The sequence below is a fragment of the Daucus carota genome, chromosome 9 (assembly GCF_001625215.2).
Source record: "Daucus carota subsp. sativus chromosome 9, DH1 v3.0, whole genome shotgun sequence".
In the NCBI taxonomy this organism is placed as follows: Eukaryota; Viridiplantae; Streptophyta; class Magnoliopsida; order Apiales; family Apiaceae; genus Daucus; species Daucus carota.
Genome location: NC_030389.2, coordinates 30,228,930 through 30,254,672, shown reverse-complemented (window position 1 = coordinate 30,254,672; position 25,743 = coordinate 30,228,930). Strand labels below are relative to the sequence as shown.

General features: G+C 34.3%; 4 protein-coding genes across 4 annotated transcripts; 2 read left to right on the top strand and 2 right to left on the bottom strand.

Annotated features, from left to right (window-relative positions):
• The first annotated feature begins 4,929 nt into the window (after positions 1-4,929).
• Positions 4,930-11,721, top strand: LOC108200303 (uncharacterized). Its single transcript, XM_017368413.2, has 9 exons — positions 4,930-5,336; positions 7,867-7,929; positions 8,010-8,105; positions 8,206-8,253; positions 9,598-9,669; positions 10,241-10,299; positions 10,796-10,889; positions 11,035-11,213; positions 11,338-11,721. Exons 1-8 carry the CDS (start codon positions 4,938-4,940, stop codon positions 11,182-11,184), a joined length of 981 nt encoding a protein of 326 aa, XP_017223902.1. The 5' UTR covers positions 4,930-4,937; the 3' UTR covers positions 11,185-11,213; positions 11,338-11,721.
• Positions 11,722-11,957: 236 nt separating this feature from the next.
• LOC108200195 (calreticulin-3) lies at positions 11,958-17,324 on the bottom strand. The gene is made up of 14 exons (XM_017368252.2): positions 17,121-17,324; positions 16,559-16,666; positions 15,867-16,059; positions 14,828-15,086; positions 14,571-14,627; positions 14,410-14,457; positions 14,098-14,184; positions 13,950-14,007; positions 13,795-13,862; positions 13,605-13,697; positions 13,454-13,510; positions 13,261-13,350; positions 12,641-12,670; positions 11,958-12,214 (listed from the first exon to the last, which is right to left on the bottom strand). The coding sequence occupies exons 1-14, from the start codon at positions 17,230-17,232 to the stop codon at positions 12,203-12,205; spliced, it is 1,272 nt and encodes a 423-aa protein (XP_017223741.1). The 5' UTR covers positions 17,233-17,324; the 3' UTR covers positions 11,958-12,202.
• Positions 17,325-23,428: 6,104 nt separating this feature from the next.
• Positions 23,429-24,045, top strand: LOC135149285 (uncharacterized). Its single transcript, XM_064084535.1, is given in 1 exon segment — positions 23,429-24,045. A coding segment is annotated over 1 exon segment (471 nt). The 5' UTR covers positions 23,429-23,563; the 3' UTR covers positions 24,035-24,045.
• Positions 24,046-24,074: 29 nt separating this feature from the next.
• LOC135149604 (uncharacterized) lies at positions 24,075-24,702 on the bottom strand. The gene is made up of 2 exons (XM_064085351.1): positions 24,196-24,702; positions 24,075-24,131 (listed from the first exon to the last, which is right to left on the bottom strand). Exons 1-2 carry the CDS (start codon positions 24,700-24,702, stop codon positions 24,075-24,077), a joined length of 564 nt encoding a protein of 187 aa, XP_063941421.1.
• Between the last annotated feature and the right edge of the window lie 1,041 nt (positions 24,703-25,743).

Genomic DNA, 25,743 nt, shown 5'->3' with positions numbered 1-25,743 from the left:
TTTATAACTACGGGTATCACTAATTTATACTGCACTAATCACTGTTTTTATACAGTATGTAAACAGCGATTTTATTATCAAAATTGAGAAAATCTACTTATCTAAATTATTGATAATCGATTATAGATGATTAATTTCATCCGTAGGAAGGTTCTTGGTGGTTGGAAGCCGCAAGAGAAGTTGTATGATGATGGTAAGTAGTCGTTAGTTTTTTAAGTTATGATGGAAAGTGTATGTGACTAGTGGTGATGATAGACAATGGTGGCAAGTTATAGAAACGTTTGGTAATGGTGGTAAGAGGTCCATTATTACGATTTGGGTGATGATGATGGTCATATACGTTGCATATATGTGTGTGTGTATATATTTATATTCGCAAGATATGCTATATATAAATTAGTGATATGTTATGTACAAATTAGTGAATTCTGTAGTTAAAAATATTGATAAAAAAACTGCCCAGAAACTGGTTTTTAGTTTTTAGGCTTATTTGGTTTCTATTGGAGTAGGACTCTCTCTCTCTCTCTATATATATATATATATAGAGTCATACTCCAATAGAAACCTCCTTATTCTGGAAACTAAAAACCAAGCTGTAATATCACTAAATCCTAAAGCAAATACCACTAAATTCTTAAACAACCCCATCTCCACCTCCATCTTCACCAACCCCACCTCCACATCCGTCACTACCACTACCTCCGTCGTCACCTCCTCCATAATGACCACCACCTCTATGCCGCCTGCCCCCTCCATATCCACCTCTACCTCCATTATTTCTCTAACAACACAATCTCCACTCCATCTTCACCAACCCCATCTTGGTCGCTGCTTCAACCTCCTTCAGCCCCGTTCATACTTCTTTCTCCACCTCGGCTCAACTTCAAAACGCGGCGGAGCCACCACTATTCCGGCAACGCTCCAACCCCTTACTTCAAGCCGCCCACACCTTCGCTACAATCATCACTCCTCCATCTCCACCTTCACCTCCACCATCTCCACCACCTTCACCACCATCTGAATCGAAAACGTGAACAGATCTGGAGACTTGAGCAGTTTTTGGAACATATATGGAGATTCTGGGCGGTTTCTGCAACTTTTCACTAATTCTTGCAACACAGATCACTAAATCCTAAAGAGAATATCACTAAATTGTACTGAGAATATCACTAACTTGTATTGGTTTCTAGTTTTTATTTTAAGATTGGTTTCTATTTGATCATGAACATATATATATATATATATATATATATATATATATAAAATAGAGAAAAATAAAATAATGTAGATAAATTAATTAAACTCTAACCAAAGGAAAATCATTTGGTTGGACACATAAATATTTAATAATTTAATTGAGGAATAAAAATAGAGTTTAGCAAACAATTAAATATATTATATATTATGACCATCAAAATGGTAACATAAGCCATAAAAATGGCACTGAAAGGCGAAAGCCATAAACGGCACAATAAAGTCATCAATAATGACCCCCCATAAATGGTACTAGATATTCATAAAGAATATTTATTTGATTACAATCACAATTTAAAACGTAACTATTATAGTTAAACCTAATAAAGAAAGTAACTGATTAATAGCATATTTCACTCAAGAATAAATGACCAACTTTCAACATATTTAAAGACAATTTAATGAAAAATTAAAGACACATTTAAGACATATAACTTAAAAAGATTCTTTCCTAAAATATAATTATTAACATCTTTGAAAAATGCTAATTTTTAGTAACAATACAGCTACCAAAGGTAATCACAATGTAGCATATTCTACTTAAACAGTTACCAGTACAAAACAAGCTAAAGGAACAACATATCAATAGCAAAACTAAATTAAAAGTATTCTACAACATGCAGTGATTGTCAATGACCAGCCTTACGATTAACGAATGCCATTTTATTCTTATTTCCCTTAGCAAAATTAGGAAAGCTGAACGCCAGAACATCTTTAAAACCTGAAGTCACATGTCGGAAACTCGAAAGAGAAGCACTATAATTGATGATAACCTTACTCACACCAAGGATGCACACGAATACAAAACTGATACTGTAACATGAAAAAATAACATTTTACACATGTACGCTATACACACAACACCTAAATCTTAAACTTTCTACCAAATCAATCTCGTAAATTAGAATCAGAAAAATCGATATACTTATAAATCAAAACAAATCTGATAAGAAGAAATGATGGAATAGAAAGGTCATTATCAAACCGAAATAATGACCAAAGAAAAATCAGGGTTTTGGGTAAAAAAGAAAGCTTTTACAGATCAACACACTCAATTATCACCCCAGATCACTATGCATCTCATTCTAGGAAATATCATATATATCTAAATTGCCTATGGATACAAGAAATCAAAAAAAAAAAAAAAGTCAACCAAAGACCATCATATCTCTACACACAAACGCATTCAATCAAACCACAAAACTCCAAAAATCCATCTAAGAAATCACAAAAATTCAAACGAAATTCAAGAAACGAACAAAAGGGCAAGAAAGATATGACCTTTTCAAAGATAATCAACCAACAATCTTTTTAAAACAAATAGTAACCTGGTATGGGCAGTGGCGGAGCCAGAGTTTATAACCAGGAAGGGCCATAATATGCTTAGAGAATCGAACATGGGCCTCTGGACTGCTACACCCCATCTTCAACCACTTGATCTACATAAAACATGTGATTCTAAATGATATAACATGTATTTATTGAAATTTCAGGGGGGGCCCAGGCAGGTCCTGGCCCAATGTGGCTCCGCCATTGGGTATGGGCTGGGTGAAGAGGGGTTAGAATGTTCTTCAACGACGGAGCAATTGACCCTCTGTTACTTCTGAGGCTCCCCTTAATTTCACATGGTATATTTGATCGTAGATTTTACTGTAGTTTGCAACCTCTCTATACTTTCTCATATATAGTAAAATATATTAGTGAACATCACACATAAGATTTGGTCGATAGAAATATAATTTGTTGTGTATTTTGTTTAATATAATAATGGGCAAACTTGCTAGTTGTGTACAAGACTTAAGGATTATAATTATTATTAAAAAATATTATATCTAGGTTTATGTATAAAATTGCATAAATAATTTGTACTTAAATTTATATATTAATAAACATATCTTTTAATTAAAAATAGCTATCTAACACGTAACTGGGATAAAATGCTAATTACAATATATGTTTGATTTTAAAATAAGAAAATATAACATATAATAATCATGTTTGATCCATCTTAATCATGTTAATAAGGATTTATATTTGATTTTTTTTTCATATATACGTAATAATTTTTGAGACTTTTTTCATAAATATCCAAGTTTAACAATTTTTTGTAAAAATACTATCACTTTTAAATAAAAAATTACAAAAATACTATATTTCAAAAAATATTTGCAAAAATACGGAGGTTGCATATGCAACCATATCTACACTGTAGCAACTATATATGCAACCACAAAAGCAATTTTGAAATAATTTTTTGAAATATACATTTAGTTGCTTAATAGGTTGCAACTAGTTGTAAATGGCTGCAGGGCCGATACCAATAACACAAAATCAAATAAAAACAATCACAAAATCAACCAATTAAGATGAAGGAGATGGGGATTGACTTCCTTCTCCGGTACAATCATAGTCCAATTGAGACAGATAAGTTGTGGATTTTGAATTTAGTGGATTCATTGAAGCGTTAGGAGATCTGAACCTCATAGTCGAAAGGCTGCACAGCGTTAATGGCGTGGTTTACGAGACGGAGATTAGAGCTGCGTGGAGAGAAATGAGAGAAAGGGGATGAAAAGTAGGGTTACAAATGGGGTGGGGGAAATGGGGAACCCGCCATAACCCGCCCCGAATGGGGCAGATCCGCCCCGCTAATATGGGGAATGGGGTAGTGACGGGGAATAGTTTTCCGCCCCGCAAAAATATGGGGCAAGTATAGTATTTGTTAAATCCCCGCGGGGATTCCCCGCCCCACCCCGCATATATTTAATTTAAATAAATAATTATATTTAATATAATATATTTATTATATTTTATATAAATATATTTATTATGCTAGTTAATGTCTCTTTTGATATTTTTATATGCAAAGCGATTATTGTAAAAAATTGCATGATTATATTGTTATTTTAATTTGACATGCATGCATTATCTAGTTTTTTGCTTTTAATATACACGTCTCGTATATTTTTATTAAATTTTGAAGAAAAAAAATACTAAATTTTTAAGTAAATATCTAAAATGTAATATTATATATAGCAACGGGGCGGAGCGGAATTATATTAAATCCCCGGTGGGGCGGGGATGGGGATTAAAATTAAATCCCCGCGGGGAATGGGGCGAGGATGGGGAAAAAAAATAATATATGGGCGGGGCTGGGAAATGAAGTCCCCGCCCTGAACCCGCCCCATTTTTAACCCTAATGAAAAGAAATGGAAGAGAAGAGACGCGAGGTTGTGGCCTGTTATTTTTAGAATAAGAGAGATCGCGAAGAGAAATTTGCAGATGAGAGGGTGAAACGCTCTCCAAGTACAAAGAAAGCAAGGGTTCCATGTATCGCCCGCCCCAATGGGGCGGCAGGTTCTGTGTACTTATGCAAATCTTTTAATTAGAATTATAAACAAACTGTATTTTTGCAATGAATTGAGGTAGGTCATAGTTTTGCAATAAAGATGGTAAAAAGGGGTGGTTTTGCCAAAGTTCTCTAATTTTTGATATTGAATATTTAGTCGATTTATAATATTTATTATCTATAAGATAAGTTACTTATATCAAACAATGCATGTTTAAATATTTTTATTTTAAAATGATTAACTTATTTTAAGAAAATAAGATAAAATAGGAGTTTTGTTTAAAAAAAAAGATAAAATAAGAGTTCAATATAAATTTTTGTATTTTACCGAACATAGATGTCAAAAGTTGCGACTCAGCTATACCCAGCAACGCTAGTCTGGACTCTGGACTCCACAGGGACGATCATATTCTGTATCTATATCTGTATCTATCTCTCACCAATGATGGCACCCTCCATGAAATCACTAACCTTGTTACTACTACTCGTGTTCTCTCTATCAATACCCAACTCACTGAGTTTCCAATCCGACGAGCTCTTAATCGAGGACGAAGAGTTTGTTAAATCTCCGGATCTGAGCCGACCCTCGATTTCTCCGCTGACCCGGAAGACTGTTTCGGATTCTGGGTCGGACTCTAAGGTCCAGTTTGTGTTGGAGCATGCTTTTGGCGACTCCGAGTTTACCCCTGCTGGCACTTTCTCTGCTCGCCTCAAAACTTGGTCTCATGGTGGTCAGGTCTATTCTTTTTCGATTAATTAATAATCTCGATAAATTGTTGGATATGATTGTTGCTTTGTGTGTTTAAGTGGGATGAATTAATGGGTTTGATAATTTGATAAAATTTTATTTAGAGTTCATATGATTGGGTTTAGTGATAATGTGGATAAGTTAATGAGAGTTTAGGTTGTCAATTTGTAGAGGCGTTTATCGGCTGGATGTGTTAGTGATCACGATAAGTTAAAGAAATTGTGTGATTTTGTAGAATTGTCTATGTTGAGGTATGTTGATGAGTTATTGAGATTTTAGGCTGTTAATTTGTAGTGGTTTTTATTGTTCGGATGGGTTAGTGATCTCGATAACTTAATGAAATCGTAGGCTATTAATCTATAGAGGTTTTAGTAATCGTGTTTAGTTTGATGTTACAAACTTTTGATCTTTAGCAAATTTAAAATTTTTAAAAGTTTTTATATATAATTTTGAATTGAGTTGCCTGCGGATGACAGTTTTGGTTTTCACTTTTCTAGAAGGCTGTGTTAGTAAATGTGTGAATTCTGTGTTCTAAAACTTGTAGAGATTTGAACACATAAGCTTATTATCAAGATCTAAAACTTGTAGACATGAGTAGATCTTGATAATAAACTTGTAAAGATAAATACATAAGCTTAAATGAATAAAATTTTTACATGAGGTTTTATTGGGTTGTGAGTGTTATGTACTGTTTTTGTGTATGTATTATTAAGTGGAGTCGGAGTCTGGTTGTTTCAGACATTGCCGCCTTAATGGTCTGTTCTGAATAGCTGAAGTGCTTTGTAGCTAGATGGGGGCATGTGTAGCTTAGCATGCTCAAAATCTTAGTGAGGGCAGGAAAGACAAGAATGGAAGTAATGTTATCCGAAAGTCAGGACTGTACTTTGGTTTTTATGGGAGGGAGTCTGGATACTTGTATCCATATCCAATATAGACAAGCTGTAATTATAAAAAGCAACGGTGGTTAAATCTGTCAATACACACACACACATTCCTTTCAAGTACTGTGGGTAAACAAAGTCAGTTAGGTACCTCATATTGTATATCGTAAACCACTATTTGATTTCTTCCATGGCTCAGATATAATGGACTACTGTACTGTACTTTCCATGACTTCATTAAATCTCTTTCTCTCTAAACAGTCACTAAATGTTACTCCCTCCGTCCCTCCCATTTCTTATCGAATGGGTTGGGCACGGAGGTTAAGAAATATTTATAAAGTAGTGGAAAAGAGGAAGAAAAGTGGGTAAAGTGATGGGACCCATTGATTTTTAATGTATAAAAAGAAGATAGTGGAGTAAAAGTAGTGTGAAAAGGAAAAAAAAGTGGAGAAGTGGCGGGACCCGTTGATTATTTTTGGTAAGTTTTGAAATGTAAAGGATTGGATGGGACACTCCAAAAAGGAAAATGTAAAGAAATGGGAGGGACGGAGGGAGTAGTTGTAAAGTGTTGTCTTTACCACTTCATTCTTTTCAAATAGTACCTACTACCTAGTATATTAGTATCCTAGAAAGCAGGGATACTCCATATGGGTGAAGAACTGCGTAGGGGATACTCGGGGGTGCGGGGGTGCGGCGGAGTGCGGCGGGATACGCACGGGATACGCCACGTGGCGTATCGGTGGAGGCAGCGACGGGGATACGCGGGGGTGCGGGGATGGGGGTGCGGGAGTGGCACAATCCGTAATTTAGAACAACTTTTTTTTTTTGAAAAAAAATCTTAAAAGTAATCAGTCAGAACCTGTCTTACAGTTACTGCACCTGTGTTATGCAGTATAGTCGAATCAATCGTGATCATCGCCGGAAATCATCAGCAGGTCGTCGGAGAAAGAAGAGTGGAGACAAAGGGGGAAATCAGCAAATAAAACCTATTTATACAGATCTATAATTTATGTATATGTATGTATAAACTTTGGTAGATGTAAAATGAACCTGGACTGAGGGATGTCCACGTTCTTTCTTTAATTTTTATTTACAGTTAATGACTTAATGGGTTCCCTGTTTCAATTCCCTGGAGGACTAGTTTGATCAGTACTACAGGCACTAAAACTAACTTTAGTAACTAATTAATTCATAATATTAATATATAAAATAAATGGTTTAATTTATTTATATATTATATATTTATATATAATTTTTTTATTATTTTAATATTTGCCGTATCCCCCCGCACCCGTATCCCCATATTTTAGAATTTGACGAATTCCCGTGTCCACGCACCGCGCACCCGCACCCCCGCACCCGCACTCATGCTTCCTAGTTAGTATCTAACTTTCTTCTGCTGTGTATGATATTGTGAGACATTAGAATAATCTGGAAGGACGGAGCACCACTTTAACTACTAGTGTATATAAACTGTGTGTTTCAATATAGTATATATATTTTTGAGAATTGAGGTAAGAATTAAAGTGTTAATGTATGGCTATGTGTGTAAATAGATTATATAGTATTCATTTTTGCCGTGTGACAATTTTTCAACTGGGGAACTAATCTGTATATACGTTTAAAACTTCTTACAGACTCTCACAAAACTTAGGTTCTCAAGAAAAGACTTAAGCAGAGAAGACAAGGAAAGCTTTAAAGTAATTTACCAGTCCCTAGTTTTTTGTTTTTTTTTTTGTTTTTGACTTAGATGTCAAGTATTAATGATATAGTCTTGCAGACATTACTAGAAGGTGATGATTTCTATAGGATACGAGTGCCATCAAATGTGATAAGCCCTCCAGGAAGAGACTACATTATCTCTTCAGTTAAAGCAGTAAGTGGCAACCATTTATGCGGCAGGCAAAAGTTATATGAATACTTCGATACATATTTGTTTGCAATTAGCACTGATTGCTTCTTTTGATTACATTCAGAGATGTCTCCCACAGACTGGCTTGGATGAGCATTTTGTCATACACATGGTACAAGCTTCTATACCAACCTAACTGGTTACTTTGGACTTAATAGCTAATGTGGAATTCCTGTATATTAGATGAAATATGAAGAATGGAACCATGTTTCACTGTCGACATTATGCCTCTGGTACTTTGGAATATTCTGGGTGACTAGACCTGGTACCACAAGTGGGGTGGTTAAAGAGTATTATGTCATCAAGCAATTAATAATATCACGTGGACACTTCTACTACTGTGTTCGAATGGTCTTAAAACCTATAGATCAGTTACCAGTAGTCTTTTAGTTTATTAGGTAAAGTAGAGGATTAAAATCTTACAAATGGTCTACTTACGATTGAAGTTGATTACATTGAGATTAGAATAGATTAGCAATCCTATCATTTGCTCATCTAACTCAGTAATCAGTTTTATATTCTTCCTCCTTTGAATTAAGAATCTGTTGCCCCATGTGTTCCTTGGAGAGCAATAAATTTTTCAATGCTCTCTTCCCCTAAGCAGGCATACGCTATCAGGATTTTTGCAAGCCCAGCTCCTCAGGACCTCAGCCAAATGCTTTTTCCCTCCATCTAGTGTTTTGCACATGGAACGAAAAAGGAGTTATAATCTGTTCTTTTATAGAATCAAAATCTTATAATATCAATAAATTTTGATATTAAAACTTGAAAAGTAAAAGTACAACATCTAAAGCATTGAAGAACTTACAAAAGTAATATTTGAATATTAAAAAATATATAATTATATTAGTTTTTATGTTATGCATAGCACAAAAATAACGACATGAATGTTGTCCTTGATAGGAAGCGAATTCATTAGTGTCGTGTATGGGTCTGACTTCTGCGAAATGAGGCATGAAAACTTGACACGATTTGCGGGTCCACAGAAGTTGATCAAATTTAAATGGGATAATTTGGTGCAGAAAGATCTTGTTGTACAGAAGTATGGTGATGTACCACAACTTTACATTGCTTTAAAGATTTTTATAAATCTCCCCAACCACATTTTGAAAACCAATCCATTTTTATGCGTGAGGACGGGCCATTTAGTGATTATAATTCCGCCTAGTGCCATCTTTTTTTCTTTTAATAGTGCCTCTTCAAGTGCAAATTTGTTTCTTTAAAGCTTAGCATTCTATACACTTGTCTTTTTAGGGGTTAGGCTGGGCTTAGTTCTTAATGCACTACAGTCTACATGTGTTTCTGCTACATGTATCTGTCTTCATTTTCTTTAATATTGCTTATTTATGCAAATTAATGCCTTTGTAAATTATTATATATTGCTTATTTCTTATTCAATGCAATATGGAATCTGTGCCTCTGTCAGTTGCCTCATGCTCACTTTTTGGTCATGCAGGATGGTGTTAATATTTTGGGTGTTAATTATGGTTCCCTTGCGGTCTGCCAGTATCCTCGACAGTATAAATTGGTAAGTATTAACTAATCATTATAATTATCAGAAAAGTAGTTTAATACACATTATTGTGAAAGGACATCACCTCCTATTAGGGAAAAGCAGTAGACCAAAACAGCCTCCCTTCAACAAGACGTTGATCTCTTTACTGAGATCTGGAAGAAACTTACTACCTCTGCTATCTTAGAGCTAGATTTTGTTGAAAGCTGTGAACTAGATTTTTGGACTGTGTAGTTATAGACATCTGGTACTCTTATTGCATATGTAGTAAGTCAACCTTATACAAAATCCGTATAACTGATGATTATATTCTTGGGAAATTTTAGCTTCTGTATTCCTTCAGCACAGTCTTGAACTCAAAACAGATGTTAGGGAAATTTTTCTTATTCTTCCGGCCTACAATTTAGATATTCGACGTGGCTGTTCAAGAATAAAGTTGAATTAACTGTAAACTAAGAGTATAAATCATTACTACAGAAAAATATGAAGAAGAAGCCATGTGTAGGCATTAAGCACAGAGCATTTTGCAAGATCACCCATCTTAGCTTACAAAATAGTGACATCATTATTGTTGTTTCTATTGTAGCCAAGCAAGTGGGCTTTTACCTCTCACACAGTCTTAAAGAGTACCGAGCAGGCACCAAGGTAAAGTTATATTCTCCTGTTTCGATTATATTTCATGTTCCTGATTCTGACCACGTGTATTAAGATTCTAGTTTCATGATTGGTACAATCTGAGATGTATTATACAATGTTAGCTATTATGAAATGTATTACGGACAATTTATTATATTCAAATGTTTTCAGTCCTTCCCGAATACTGCCTCCACTTAGTTCATTTGTAACAGCCTCTTTTGTGAGATGTCTGATTTACCTGCAACATGGATATTTACTTCGACCTTATTAAGTACTATTTTTGTTATTCCGTTCCGTCTCTGTTGTTATGTTCATTGATGTAGAGTTACAGCCATATGTGAAAAGGCTTTCTGACTTGATTATTTCCTTTACATGTGATTTGCTATTGCTTTGAAAGCAATGACATACATCACGTTAATGATGATTTTTTTCCAATTTATACTGTGCATATCAAAATTTTATATTGCCCTTTCCTTTCCTAATTAGATGTGTCATTGTGGAACAGAACTCCTGCATTCTCAGAAGATATTGGTAGTACAGAAATTGGTGGCGAAGATGAAGGTGTGAAGCCATTGGAAAGATCTTTTTGGGCTAAATATGTAAGTCGTCAAAATATGTTATCTCAGATATATTTGAGCCTTCACTTTAGTGTCACAGCTAAAACAAAATCTCAACAGACACTAAATTGACAAAGGTTAAGATAACATTAACATTTGAAATCTATTTTCCTCTTTTTTTTGGCAGTGGATGTATCTGATTCCCCTTGGACTTATTGTCATGAATGCTGTCACTCAAGCCATGAATATGCCTGAGGAGCAAGCAGGGGGGCAACCTGCTTCCCAACCCCAGCAAGTAAATGGCCCACTCCCACGTGGGCCAGGTAGTAGAAGATGATAGTCACATCACTCATAAAAAACATGAAAGTGGGTATTCTTACATTTTTAAAACTGTGAACAGTTGTTGCTTAATGCATATAATTAACCAAGTACCTGCTGAAACTTTGGAATAATTATTTGTAACTGTTGAGGACTGTTTTTATGCTATCAGGTGGTATGTGACGGGGTAGGAAGAACATCTAAGCTTTACTGGAGCAAATTGCTGCTGATGCAATTGTACGGTCGAGGTCGCGGGTTCAAGAAGTGACCAGACTTAAAAAAAAATTACTCCACGGGATATTTAATGCTTTGTTAAGGTTTCTTTTTATAGCATTTTGCCTTTTACATCTGATACATCAAATTGGTTAAAAAAGAATCATTTCCTGTCAGTATCATCACAGATGCAACTGGATGTAAAATCATGATTTTTGGCACTATTGGTTTGCTTACCATTATAATTCTCTATGCAACAGTGTGCAGCAATTATGGCTGGACAATGTAAAATATTTTTGTAACCAGGTTGTACTCCTAATTAAATAGATTTATTCACTCTTGATATTCAGCTCCAAAAGGATAAATACTTGTTTTATCATGCTTGGCTTTGGAATAAATTTTAGCAATACATCTTATAAATTAGATTGCACATTTGGTAGGCTCATTCACCATACAATTAAATTATAATTGAACCATTCAAGCCATATCTAAAAGATCTGAAAACTTAAGCTCTGTCTTTATGGTCTCATGCAAAGGCTGAGGTTCACCAAATAACATACTAGAAAGTATATGCATCAGTGTCAACATTAAATCATGGGTATGCCCTTTTGGATAACAGAAGATATTACTTGAAGAATTTCTGATATTGTTCGGTTGTTTAGTCATTAATTCAACACTGGTGGTAATTCAGATAAGGCGAACTAGTAGTACAAGTCGTGAATTCGGCACTGGTGGTAATACAGATGAGGTGAACTAGTACAACAACCAACTAAACAAGGAAAGATGACACTCAGCTACTGATTGTTGAGTAGAGTTGAAAACTGTTAAAGCTCGTCCTGCAAGAAACAATAACACAGAAATTTGTCACTTAACAATATATGCACGGAAATGGCAAGGAAGAGTCGTAATAATTTTTACATATTATTTCATAGAAACTGTGATATCAGGTTTTGACACCACTTTCTTTACATATTATTCCATAGAAACTATGATATCAGGTTTTGACGCCACTTTTTTTTCTTCTTGCAACTATGTAATCTTCTTCCAGCTTATCAAGTATGCCTCTATATTTGTTTATAAGGAAAATAGCTTCTACAACAATCACGGCAACAGCTGCTTTTCAATTTTTGATTGATCACGACTACTTAATAACAATTTAACTATAAAGGTCTCTACGCTACGTCCTTATAGCCAATCCTTTTAGTGTCGATATGGGATACAGGATGACTTAGAATATTATCTACTGGGGGGAGTATGCTTACATGATAATCATCCATGTCATCATAACGATGCTGCAAATGAGATAAAACAATATCAGAGATCAATTTCTTATGTATACACGAAAAAACATAATTCAATAATAACATTAAGCAATATACCAAACTTTGACACATGCAGCTAAATCAGTATGTATGCATGACCTAATATTGTTTTATAATCCCAAAAGACTGGCAAGTGGCAACCACATATGAAGATCAAACGACGTCATATAGTGATCAATTTTGCTTACTTTTGCCTAAGCTCCATGTAGAAATACAAAATTAAATACTCCCTCCGTCCCTCTCATTTCTTTACATATGAGTTGGGCACAGACATGTAGCCTTAGATTATGGATCGATGTGTTGTCGTTTATGAGAACCTAGATATCTGCCTCAACTAGTTGAGGCAGTTCCTTTGGGATGCAAAATACACACATTTTACATAATAAATTTACAAGTTAAAGAATATATATGTTGTATGATATAAAGAAAACAAAAGGAACACAGATGTTTGCTGAATAGACAATCTAATTCAACTAAGTTACTGACAGAATCACTTAACTATATGATTATGCTAAACACGTTCGTAAGCAGAGGAATAGTGCAAGAATTGTGATACTAACCCTATTGCGTCTGTCTTTGTAACGATCTCGTCGATCATAGCCCCTCGCTTTCTTCCTCCTTCCACCTTCCTCTCTTGCTCTTCGAGCTTCCTGCATGCACAAATTGTGTAAGAATTAGTTATGATTTCACATTACATAAACCAGAATACCAGTTACAAATTATAAGGATATAACACTGCATCAGGACAACAACCTCTTCTTCTCTTGCTTTCATTTCTTTCTGTGCTTCCTCAAAGGCCTCTTTTTCAATCTAAATATCATTGGAATGGAAATATATATATTAACAGCTTAACAAGGCATTGTAGATAGTATATGCAGGGGTAGATTAAAGGGTTGGACTGTACTTCTCTGTTAGCAAAGACTTCTTGCACAACTTGTTTTGCATATTCTGGCTCATCACAAATCAGAACATTGTCAAAGACTGAACCAGCCTTCACCTGCAGGCACAATAGCATGGAACTCCATTCAGCTTATAAACATTTAAATATCGTGTTTGTGATGTGAAATACGCAAAAGAATTCATCGACATCCTACCTGCCATACTTCTATGCCCACATATTTGATTGGCTTTAGGACATAAAGGTCAGGATCATCTTCGAACTCTGAACAGAATGAAAGTAGATGAGGAACCTATGTTACAAAAAAGTAAATAAAGTATGCTGGCCAGCTAATCTGCATAATTGCAATACCTGGGTTATCAATCCATGGAATTTTCCACTTTCCTTTGTAGTTGGGATTTTTTATTTTCTGTCGTATGAAAGACACAGATTAAAAAAATTATTTACCAAGTAAAAGCTTCATGCAGTTTCTGTTAATTTGTAGAAAAAAGTTGGTTACCTTGTTCTTCCATGGTCCCTTATATGCAGGGTTAGGCACTCTTGGGGGTTTCCAGATACCATCCTCATCTTCATCCCAACTATCAGGCTACTCCAGAGAAAAGTAGTAAGATGCATTTAACTAGGGCTTACAATTTCTTTTTATAGAGAATAAGCTAATAAATAATATCTGCCACACGTAGTATGTAGCCTGTCGCATATATTTTGTCATAAATTTAAACAGTTCTAGTTTGATAGAAGAAAACTAGTTTTTAAAACACAGGGCATTTTGAGAGAAATCATAAGAAAAGATATTGCACACATGTCAACCAACCTTCTTAGCTTTTGGGTCAGGAATTTCTCGAGGAATTGAATCATATCCCTGCTTGTGACAGTACTATGTGTTAATGTGGATATTATGTGGCAAAAATTACAATGATAAAGCAAATAAAGACCTTGCTAACATAATAATTTAAAATAATATAAAGTTGATACCTCGGGTTTGACATGATTTGGGTCGTCTATATATTCTTTATCATCCCAATCTGCAGGCTGTCAGACATAGATAGTGACTCCATGTGAACCACAAAAGCACAATTTCAATATAGACTGATGGACAGAGGACAAAATAACAAATTCACTGTTTAAAGTTCTTCAATCAGTTAAACCTTTGGAAGCTTAAAACATCACAGAATCTAGAAGGAATTAGAATCATAATGTTAGCTATTTATATGCAGATTCTAATATCTGACCCTTTTGGCATTAACAGCTTTAATTTTGCGAGGAGGAAGGATATCCCAATCTGTGTACATGCTTCCTGAATCCCTCTCTCGACCATCAATAAGAATACTATATGATGCATCTGGCCTGAGAATGAATGTATAAAAATGTGTTAACTTGTCTGTTTCGCACTCCAGTTCCTTCTTGATGGGATAATTCTGTCCCTGATAGGAAAGTATAACATGGAGCTTCTTCTTCTGCGTGCCACATATATCTGGTCCAAACATTAAACTGCAAAACATTGAACATGAAAAGTTTTTCTTACCAGGGAAGCCAATTGGAGTTGAAAAGAATATTTTACTTTTCCCACGCTACTATGAAGGATGGAAACAAACTGATCATCTATAGTGATTGCTATAGAGCTCAAACTCATTACGACTCCAGTATCATCTGATTTTTTGTGTTGATAAAAACTTGAAAATTGTTTATTTGACATTATTACTTGAATGGCATAGGTCAAGCTTGGTAGTGGTGGTAAAGAAAGCATGGTATTTGTAATAAACTGTTAAGCTACCTCTCGCAACCAGAGCTCTAATACCACATTAAGTTACCACTTCTCCTAAGCCTTAACATGTCAGATTTGGTGTTAGGTTACGGGCTTAATTTGATCATATCATATTTCAACATATGTTAAGTGCCCATTCTCCTAAAATCTCAAGGTGTTGGATTATGGGCTTAATTGATCATATATATTTCAACATAAACCCATTCAGTTTCAGAACATATTCCATAAAGGTAACACAATACTATTCTCGTTATTAATGCAGATAATAAATATCCGGAATAAAGACGAAGGTACGAAAATAATATGCTTTTAGATTGGGGTTTTGTTAGTACTTCTCAAAAATTCTTAGCCGGGTGAGTTTGACTGCCACAAATGAAACTGATACTATATAAAGGGGATTTCACAAGAAGTACCAAATTAGAAAGTTATATATACACACAAGAAGTATAACATTCCTAATAAAGAAGGACCGAGTACCTTATTAGAGAACTGATATCAAAACAAACCTGTAAGGAGTGTCCCCGCCGAATTTCTTTTGATTAACATATCCGGATAGGAGCTTTATGTAGCCACCACCACATTCAATGTCTTGCTCCAACTTAAAGGAGTATTGAAGGACCAGGGTCCTATTCCTGTTGCTAAATTCTGGTATCTTAGCCGATATTGCAAAATGCTTGGCATCACTAGATGTCTGAATACCTGTACAAATTCAATTTTCTCAGAACCTGGCAAGTGTCATTTGTCGACAAGATAAAGTTGTAAATATAACAAACTTTTAAAAGACATGGATACTAGATGAAAAAGTTACACAGCTTCACTTCCTCTCAAGCTGAAACGCAGTTATCAGTTAGCAATCTAGTGACTCGGAATATTACAAACACTGTCATGAGTGCGGTTCAAACCTTGACCAATCTATACCCAATGTGTTGAAATATAGCATATGATCCATCCGGGGCATTCCTTTAACGCTTGAGGTCTTAGATGGACTGGTTAGCATCAAGAATTTTGTAACAATCATTTGCAGATGAGACTTAAACTCATATGGCATACATTTGTCTTAAAGGCAGATTGAGGGGTTAAAGGAATGTCAAGTAGTCCTTTAAATCATTGATAGTCAATAACCAACACAAAAATATTCTCACTGTATCCCCATAGATATAGAAACACTTAAAACAATCAAATTACAACAAGGACACACCTTTATCATCAGGATCAGCAGACCACTTTCCAGCTGTATGCTTAAAATTGCCTGCTTTCCCTTCACTTCGCTTCCAATCAGACTTTACCCATCTGCTCTCCCACCCATCTTCCCCAAATAAAACCACATACATTTTAGTCCACACTCAAATTAAACACAAAAATATATAACAAACAAACACACATGTAAATAAACTCAATTAAATCAGGAACAGATGCTTCCATATAGAACGTGCTCAGCGGTAGCTTTCAATCAAGATTCAAACATTACTATCACTTTTTAGTTGTCCAATTTTCTAAGTCTCGATGAAATAGCTTTCAACTAGGTTTTCTCACATGGGTCAGACATACGTACATGGTACATATATACTTATGTCTGATTAACTTAAGAAGGCAAATCATACCGTAAAAGAAAATTGCTTAATTCTTCAGTCCAAACTCAACAAGTAGCTTTCAGAAACAAATAAAACATCACCCTCAACATTCAAGAACTGAAAATTTTACACACACGCAGAGAGAGAGAGAGAGAGAGAGAGAGAGAGAGAGAGAGAGAGAGGAGGTACCTTCAAACCCCTCTTCAAAAATAATCTCAGAGACAGAAGGGGCAATGAGAAAATTTATTACAAGGGTAGCTACTAATATCTTTAACTTGGTTTTGAAGCTGAGATCGTCCATGTTTTCAGAACATCATTTCAAACTCAAGTCAGTGGACTCGTCCAGAATATATTTTAGTGTGTAATGAAGAGGATTGTTCAATGTTTACGGGAGAATGTTACAGTGGACCGTGGTACTGTCAAAAGTAAAATCTTGTTCCGGCTTTTCAGATTCTGAATCCTATATTCCTGAGTTTACCACGCTATGCAGTTGGCCAATCAAAAAATATGAATTATTTTTGAATCAATAAAAGTCACATTTCAATTTTAGACCAATCATATTCATCCTCCAACTTTAGATGCAGTAAACCAATCAGAAAATAAGAATTATTTTAGGAACAATCGGAAGACATCCCTAAATTTTAGACCAATCATATTCATTATTCAATTTTCCTTTAACCACTAGTTAACCAATCAGAAAACAATATTATTTTAACACTAATAATATTCATTATCCAACTTTTCTTCTATTAAATTTTATCCAAAATATTAACCACATACAAATTAATCATGAGTTAATCAATACAATTTTTTATTATACGATATAATTAATCAACTCCTTTTTATTATCTGATTATAACTCAATTAATTAGACTCCGTTTCATTATCTAATTAAAAATCATCTGATTAGATAATAATAGAATTTGAGATTTACTTTAAGTAATTTAATTTGATTCAATTCAATATAAGAAAAAATAAACTATTTTAAGATGTTAACCAATCAAAAAAGAGGAATTAATTTACTACCAATCAAATATCATTCCTTATTTTAAGTCAATGATATTCATTCGATAAGTTTAGATAATTTTAGAACAAACCAGAGTCCCGAAATTTTTTTATATGACTAATCAATATTTATATTTTTAGATCAATTTGATAAATCTTTTTTGAAATAATACGAGTCTCCACCCCCTACATATTAGAACAAGCTTTTTATTCACTTGATGGCAAAAAAAAAAAAATAGTTTCCTTCCGTTGCAGTGGTTAAAATATTAACATGCATTACATGACGTGCATGGTCTTTCGAGTATTATATGATATAAAATAAAATATTTTCTATTTATAAAATTAAATTCACACTCAGCTAATACAAAAATCATTTTCATAACTATATATATGTAATTATAATGTGAGAAATAATATAAAATAAACACAAGTTAGCATCCAGAATGACCAGTTTTTATAAATCTCACAGTGATTTTATAATTTATTAAGACAAAATTTTCATTAAATTCATAAAATTTTAAATTTTATTGACATAAGTGAATTTTTATAGATTTAAACTTTTACGGCATGCGATTGAATTTCATAATTCATATTATTTCATTAGCAAGTTAAGTGTATACGTACAAATTTTGTGAAATATGGCTACAAAGTCAATTATGCATATTAAATGAATATGCGTACAAATTAATTAAGTTATATAATATAATAATTAACATGGAATATATATAAATATACCAACTTTTTAGAAATTATTTACAATAATACTGTCAAGTTAATTTTTTTTTAAAATACAATTTTTTTTCTAAATTATTTACAAAAATACGACTTGCAACTTCTGTAACCTAATTTGCAACCTCAGTTTGCAACTGTTGCAAATGAAGTTGCATAAGTTGCAAATAAAATTTCTCATTTGCAACTGTTGCCAATGGTGTTGCAAACGAGGTTGTAGAAGTTGCAAGTCGTTGCAACTGTTGTCAATGTTGTTGCAAATGAGGTTGCAGAAGTTGCAAGTCGTATTTTTGTAAATAATTTATAAAAAATGGTATTTTTAAAAATATTGAAAGTTATTTTTGTAAAAAATTTCAAGAGATTAGGCCGTTATGAAAAAAAAAACCTAATAAGGAACAACTGATATTAGGGCATGCATCCACCCGATTCGATCGACCTTAACCTAACATTACTTTATTCAATAGGGGAGATTGAAAAACATTATGACCATGAAATTACTCGCTCACTCGTGTCTGCATTCTCTAACTGGCTCCCCAATTTTCATATATATATTATAAAAAAAAATTATACATATATATTACATAATTGTTAAAATTAATATAATTTTATACGAGTCCACCCATAAATTTTTATATGACTAATCAATATTTCTAATTTTAGATCAATTCAATAAATCTTTTTTAAATTATGCGACTCTCCGCACCCTACAGATTAGAACGAATTTTTTATTTACTTGATGACAGAAAAACAGTTTTCTTTCGTTGTGGTGGTTAAAATATTAACATATATTACGTGATATACATGGTCTTTTGAGTATTATATGATATAAAATTAAACATTTTCTATTTCATAAAATAAAATTCACATTCATCTAATATAAACATCGTCTTAATAAATGTAAATTTATAATTATAATTAGAAAAATAATATACAATAAATACAAGTTAGCATCCAGAATGACCAATATAGAAATCTCACAGTGGCTTTATAATTACTAGGACAAAATTTTTATTATGTCAGTGATTAAAATAGATATAAAATTAAAATATATTTATCTTTTTAAATTCATAAAATCTTATTTACATAAGTAAATTTGTTCAAATTTATATGTTACGACATGATCCATTGAATTTAATAATTTATATTACTTCATAAATAAGTTAAGTGCACACAAATTTTCTAAAATATGGCTACAAAGACTAATCATGCGTATATAAATGAATTTTGTGCATCCACCCAACCCGATCGACCTTAATCTAATATTACTTTATTTAATACGGGAAATTGAAATAATTTATGACCTTGAAATTACTCGCCCCGCTACCGTTCCTGTTCTCTAACTGCCTCCCCAATCCTCATATATGCTACATAAATAATTCATACATAATTGTTGACAATAATATAATTTTATATGTACATTTTTATTCTCTTATTAGTTTTCAATATTTCATATTGTAAAAGCAAATTAATTTAGATCACGCTGCAAATTCAGGAATTTATATGAAATAAGATAATTCATATTCTGGGTCCGAAACCGAGATCAAGATTACATTCCATGATTTCTAAACGATAGTCGATCCTTATATAATATTTGATTGAAAAGAAAATACGGTTATTTCATTTCATATAATACGAGGGTGTTGATCAGAGTATATAAGAAATAATATTATTTTCTTAAAAAAATATACCTATATTATGTAATAAAATTATATAAATTATAAAATAATATATACTTGAATTTATAAGTATACAAATTTATTTTTATTTTATAAAAATAACCATTCGGTGCGTAGCACGGGTAAAACGCTAGTTTAAATATCCTTCACAACCTTTTATTATTCTTTTATAGTTATATTTTAAGATTTTGTGAAAATAATATAAATTGTACTCACCCACCATTTTTATCTATTGTTTAGAATCTATTAATTAGATATTAATTAATCCTTTTATTTTATCTCATTTTTGTTTTACTTTTATTATTTAATACACTTTTTCCGACCTCAATATGATATGAGGTAGAGGTGGCAAAATGTGATTTTGGTTTGGTATGGTTCTTATAAAATGGATTTAGTTTGGATAAATGAACCAAAACCATTTTCAAACCTTATATTAATAAATGTGGTTATAGTTTTAGTTTGAATTATGAGTAACTAGTTTAATGAGTAAAAATAGGTATTATATAATGAACAAAAATTAATACACTCAAATGACAATATAATGAATAGTAAATATAATAATAATGTGTGTGGGTGTGTGAGTTGATGTAGTGGTTCAAGCTCTCGGCTTCTCCCAGTAAGGTCATGAGTTTGAATCATGGGATGTGCATGTGCGGTGACTAGCAAAAAGAAAGAAAGAAAAGAAAAAGAACATAACAGAGTGTATTTGGAGAGTTATAAGAAATCTTAAAAGTGAGACTAAATGTAGTTACTAGTTAGATTCATATATTTTGTGAGAAATATGAGACTAAAAATCAAACTAAATCCATTTTTCTAACTGTGATTTTTAATTTTGTTTTGATTTGGATTGTTTTAATGGTTTTGCAATCATATTGGCACGTTGTGGATGGATTCATATATTTTAAACGCAAACAAGGAGACAGTTGGAATATAAACATTTGAAGCTCCATAAATTAGTGTGTTCTAATTTTGTTTTTCAATTTCAACACATGATCAAGACTGATGCTTTTGAAAAAAAAATTTATCTTGAACTCGATTATAGAAAAATATTTCTAGAATAGTTTTTAGAGAAGTAGATAGTACATATTCTGAGATATTGTTTGTCATTGCTCTTACAAATATTAACAATAGCAAGTGAAACTCTGTTTCATAAATTTAAAAACAATTATTTTAAACAGTAACATAAAAACTATTTTTAGGAAAAGCAGGTCCGTATTTTTCTTTTACGAAAACTGTTTTTTGACTTTTCGCGAAAGCAATTACAATTTCTCTATCCAACCTCAGAAATATTACTTTTTTTATATTATAACTAAGAAAAATTATGCTCAAATTACAAGCTTGTGAGTATATCTTCAATCTCTCTTGCTTCCAATTATTCAAAAGTTTTTGTGCCCTCAAAGTTTTTCAGCTAACTCATATAGTTCTCTATCAAAGTTGAAAATTCCAGATCCAGCCTTGCTCTACTTGCAACTGATCTTTATGTTCAATCACACTCCCTTTCAGAAACTCAAGCTCCCTTTCAGAAACTCAAGCCAGATCTTTAGTTTTCAGCTCGTTGCATCTTGTTTGAAATTCATTAGTTCTCTCAAGTAGTTTTCTATTGTCTCAAAGTCTCCTTGTTCATCCGATACCTTTTTGAGTTCTCTTCTTTAACAATGTGAGTTTGCACCAACTTAGGGGTCATTTGATAAATCTGAACAATATTTTCTGAACGACATAAATTTCTGAATCATTCGAGTTTTTGAACCATTCATGTGAGTCATTTGACTGATCTGAACAATATTTTCTGGATGGATGAAAACTTTTAAATTATATACTGAACATATAATAAATTTTAATCTAAAAATAAATTATAATCACTTCATAATCTTGAAATAATTAATAATTTAAAAAGATTTTATTATACCTCTCTGTTAATTATAAGTCTTATAATTAATACTCCCTCCGTCCCCTCCAATTCTTATCATTTAGAATGGAGTGCTCGGCACGCATTTTAAGACTCATATAAAATATAGTTCTATAACTTATTTTTATAATTTTTTTTCTGAATAAAAATTTAATATTTAGATTTTTATTCAAAAAAAGAAAATTTTAAAAATAAGTTATGTAACTATACTTGATATGAGTCTTAAAATGCGTGCCGAGCACCCCATTTCAAACGATAAGAATTGAAGGGGACGGAAGGAGTATTAATTATGAATAAAGATATTAACTAATATAAATAAAAAATCATTTTTAATGGGAATAATAATTAGATAAGTTCATATCTTTCTTTTTAAAATTTATTCTATGAAATTGATTTCATTAACTAAACACTGATATAACACATTTACAATGAACTCAGATATAACACGTATCCTATGGGAAAGATGCATCAGTGGCATACCGAACCGTTCAAATAGAATTGTGAACCCCATTCGTCCAGCTGAATTTTGGTTCGTCCAGAACGTAAAAAAACCAAACAAATGATCTAGATGACTCTCTCTCCCTCTCGTCCAGTTAAATCTTCTCGTTCATGCGTTATCAAATGACCCCTTAGTATCTGTTGTCTGAACAGACTAATCACCCTCTTACTAAAATTTTGAAATATAAATGTTCAAGTTAGTTTAATATGAAGTTAATTATCTTAGGAAGAAGAGAGAAAGAATACAATGTATTAGCTAAAAATGATAACACAATTTATTGATCTTTTGGACACAATTAAATGAAAGTAAGTCTATAATATCCTCGGAAGCACTGAAAGACAACAACATGTTTATTAGTATGGCAATTAGTATCTGAATTTCTCATGCCTTGCCATTCACAGCAAAGCAGTTGGTCCTGACTTCTCCAGCATTTCCGGTTTTCACATCAAGCACATTTAGCTTCTCCATTGACTTGGAGAAGTCGGCGAAGAATTTGTTCTGGTCTAGGGCGTATTCTTCGACCATAGGCTTGGATCTTGGATCTGTGAGCAGTATATGGTCAGATGGTAAGAGATCCAAACCCCTCATCACATTGTTGAAGAAATTGTTGTCGAATTTTCCGGGGGAAACAGGATCCAGAAAAGCTGACATGCCTTCATTTTGAGTGTAATTGGCGCAGAGTTGCCTCAATCTCTGCGCGAAGCCAGGGTTAAGAGACGGGTCAATTTCTTGAGTAGGACTGAACTTGTAGATTCTACTGGCAAACCTATTGCAGTGGGCGAAGCCAAGGGTGTGGCCACCGCCGAGTAATACCACCATGTCTCTGATTGTGAATCCTTTTTTGCTGAAGGGGGCATACATGGTGTCGAAATCCACTTTCTCATCGACTAGGTTATGGTCCACATTTTTTGCTATGGAGACACGGCTGTCTTTTTTTCCCAACATGAGTTTGTACAAGGGGCCACCTGTTTGCTTGATTAGGTGGCGCGTGGCAGCCGCGAGAATGTCAGAGCAAGAGACGACGCCAGGGCAGGAGAGCTCCAGAGCCGTCTTGACACGGACAATGACATCAAAGGCATCACCAGGAAGGTCAAGATTGAGTGGATTTTCTCTTTCAGTAGGGCCGTCCGCACCAGGGTTGAGGAGGACGGATCCATCACAGCCTTCAACAAAGCAGTCATGGAAGTAAACGCGTAGGGTGGCTGCTGCTGTTGTTGGATTAGATTGTTGCTTAGGGGTGATGGTTTCCAGCAGAATCTTATCAAAACTAGGACATGTTTTTGCATAGTAGTCCTCGCTGAGTCCTGGTGGCAGCGGTTTGGGTGGTGCTACTTCTGGTTCCGCGGCTTTGGCTTCTGCCAGTCCTGGTGCTGCGCCTTTGGCTTCTGCAAGTCCTGGTGCCGCGCCTGTGGCTTTTGCTAGTCCTGCTGCCGCGCCTTTGGCTTCTGCCAGTCCTGGTGCCGCGCCTGTGGCTTTTGCTAGTCCTGCTGCCGCGCCTTTGGCTTCTGCCAGTCCTGGTGCAGCGCCTTTGGCTTCTGCTAGTCCTGGTGCAGCGCCTTTGGCTTTTGCTAGTCCTGCTGCCGCACCTTTGGCTTCTTTCAGTCCTGGTGCAGCGCCTTTGGCTTCTGTCAGTCCTGGTGCAGCGCCTTTGGTTTTTGTCAGTCCTGGTGCCGCGCCTTTGGCTTCTGCCTGTCCTGGTGCAGCGCCTTTGGCTTCTGCCAGTCCCGGTGTAGAGCTTTTGGCTTTTGCTTGTCCTGATGCCGCGCCTTTGGCTTCTGCCAGTCCTGGTGGAGCGCCTTTGGGTTTTGCTAGTCCCGGTGGCGCTTTGGGTGATGCTAGTCCTGGTTGCCCTTTGGTTTGTGCTAGTCCTGGTGGCGGCGTTTTGGGATGTGATGAGCCATGAATGACCGAGGACAAACACGAGACGACAAAAAGGAAGATGAAAGGAAATCTCATGGTTAATTAGTTTCGATCTTTAAGAAAAGGGCTGGTCACTCACAGACAGAGGAATGTAAAGTTGGAGTGAGCCAGAGGAATGTAATATGGAGTGTTTTGTGACTTGGAAGTGGAAGAAAAGGAGTGGGAATGGTGGTTGGCAAATGGCATGCATGCAGAGAAAGAGGGGAAGATGTTGTAATATCAGAGTTGAGGTAAATGTAAAGAGATGGCTAGCTATTTTGGCTGCCTAGCGTTGTTTACGCTTCACCACTCTTCATGTACTTGTCTGTAGACTATCTATCTGTCTTGTTCTAATTTCTTGTTTAAAAAGTCTACCTCTTATTTCATGTTCCAAGCCCATCTCCACCGGAGCTGTGAAAGTGTGTTTTTGAGATCCTAATAATTTGGGTACCAGAGAGAGAGGGAGAAAGACTCTGGAGAGAGACCAGGAAACGAAAGGTGTATCTGATATTACAGGACCTATTTTCAAGAGATGCCATAAGTTTTACACATGACTCACACTACATCTACTTCTTTACTGGTGCCGACAATAGGTGCGGAGAATATTTTAAGTGGTATAACAATTTTTAATACGTTCACCATTTTTTAACAGCCGGGCGAGTAAAAATAATTATTTGTCCGTTCAGCGATTTTTTTTAACTAGATAATCGAAATGAATATTTAACCTGTTTCCAGGAATTTTTCTCAAATGGTCACATGATGAGACCAGAATCCCAGATATACAAGTATGCCCATCTAGAAGTTATTGATCAAGTTCCTGTGTGCACGACTGACCAATGTAAACTGGCATAGCTCAAAACCCCGAGAACTAATTTACCATTTTTCTTATTCACCCAAAAATTGGACTTAATACTCATCGTCTCTGAAAATTTTAATCATCCTATATTCGTTTAGTTGTATCTTCTTCCGTGCATCTCCCAACCATCTTCCAAAATTATTTTAAATCATTTGAATATAAAATGTGTGTGTATATTAATCTCCTACATTAACCTAGGTGTGAGAGCCCATTCTGGCACAATTTATAGTAATATAGGCCAA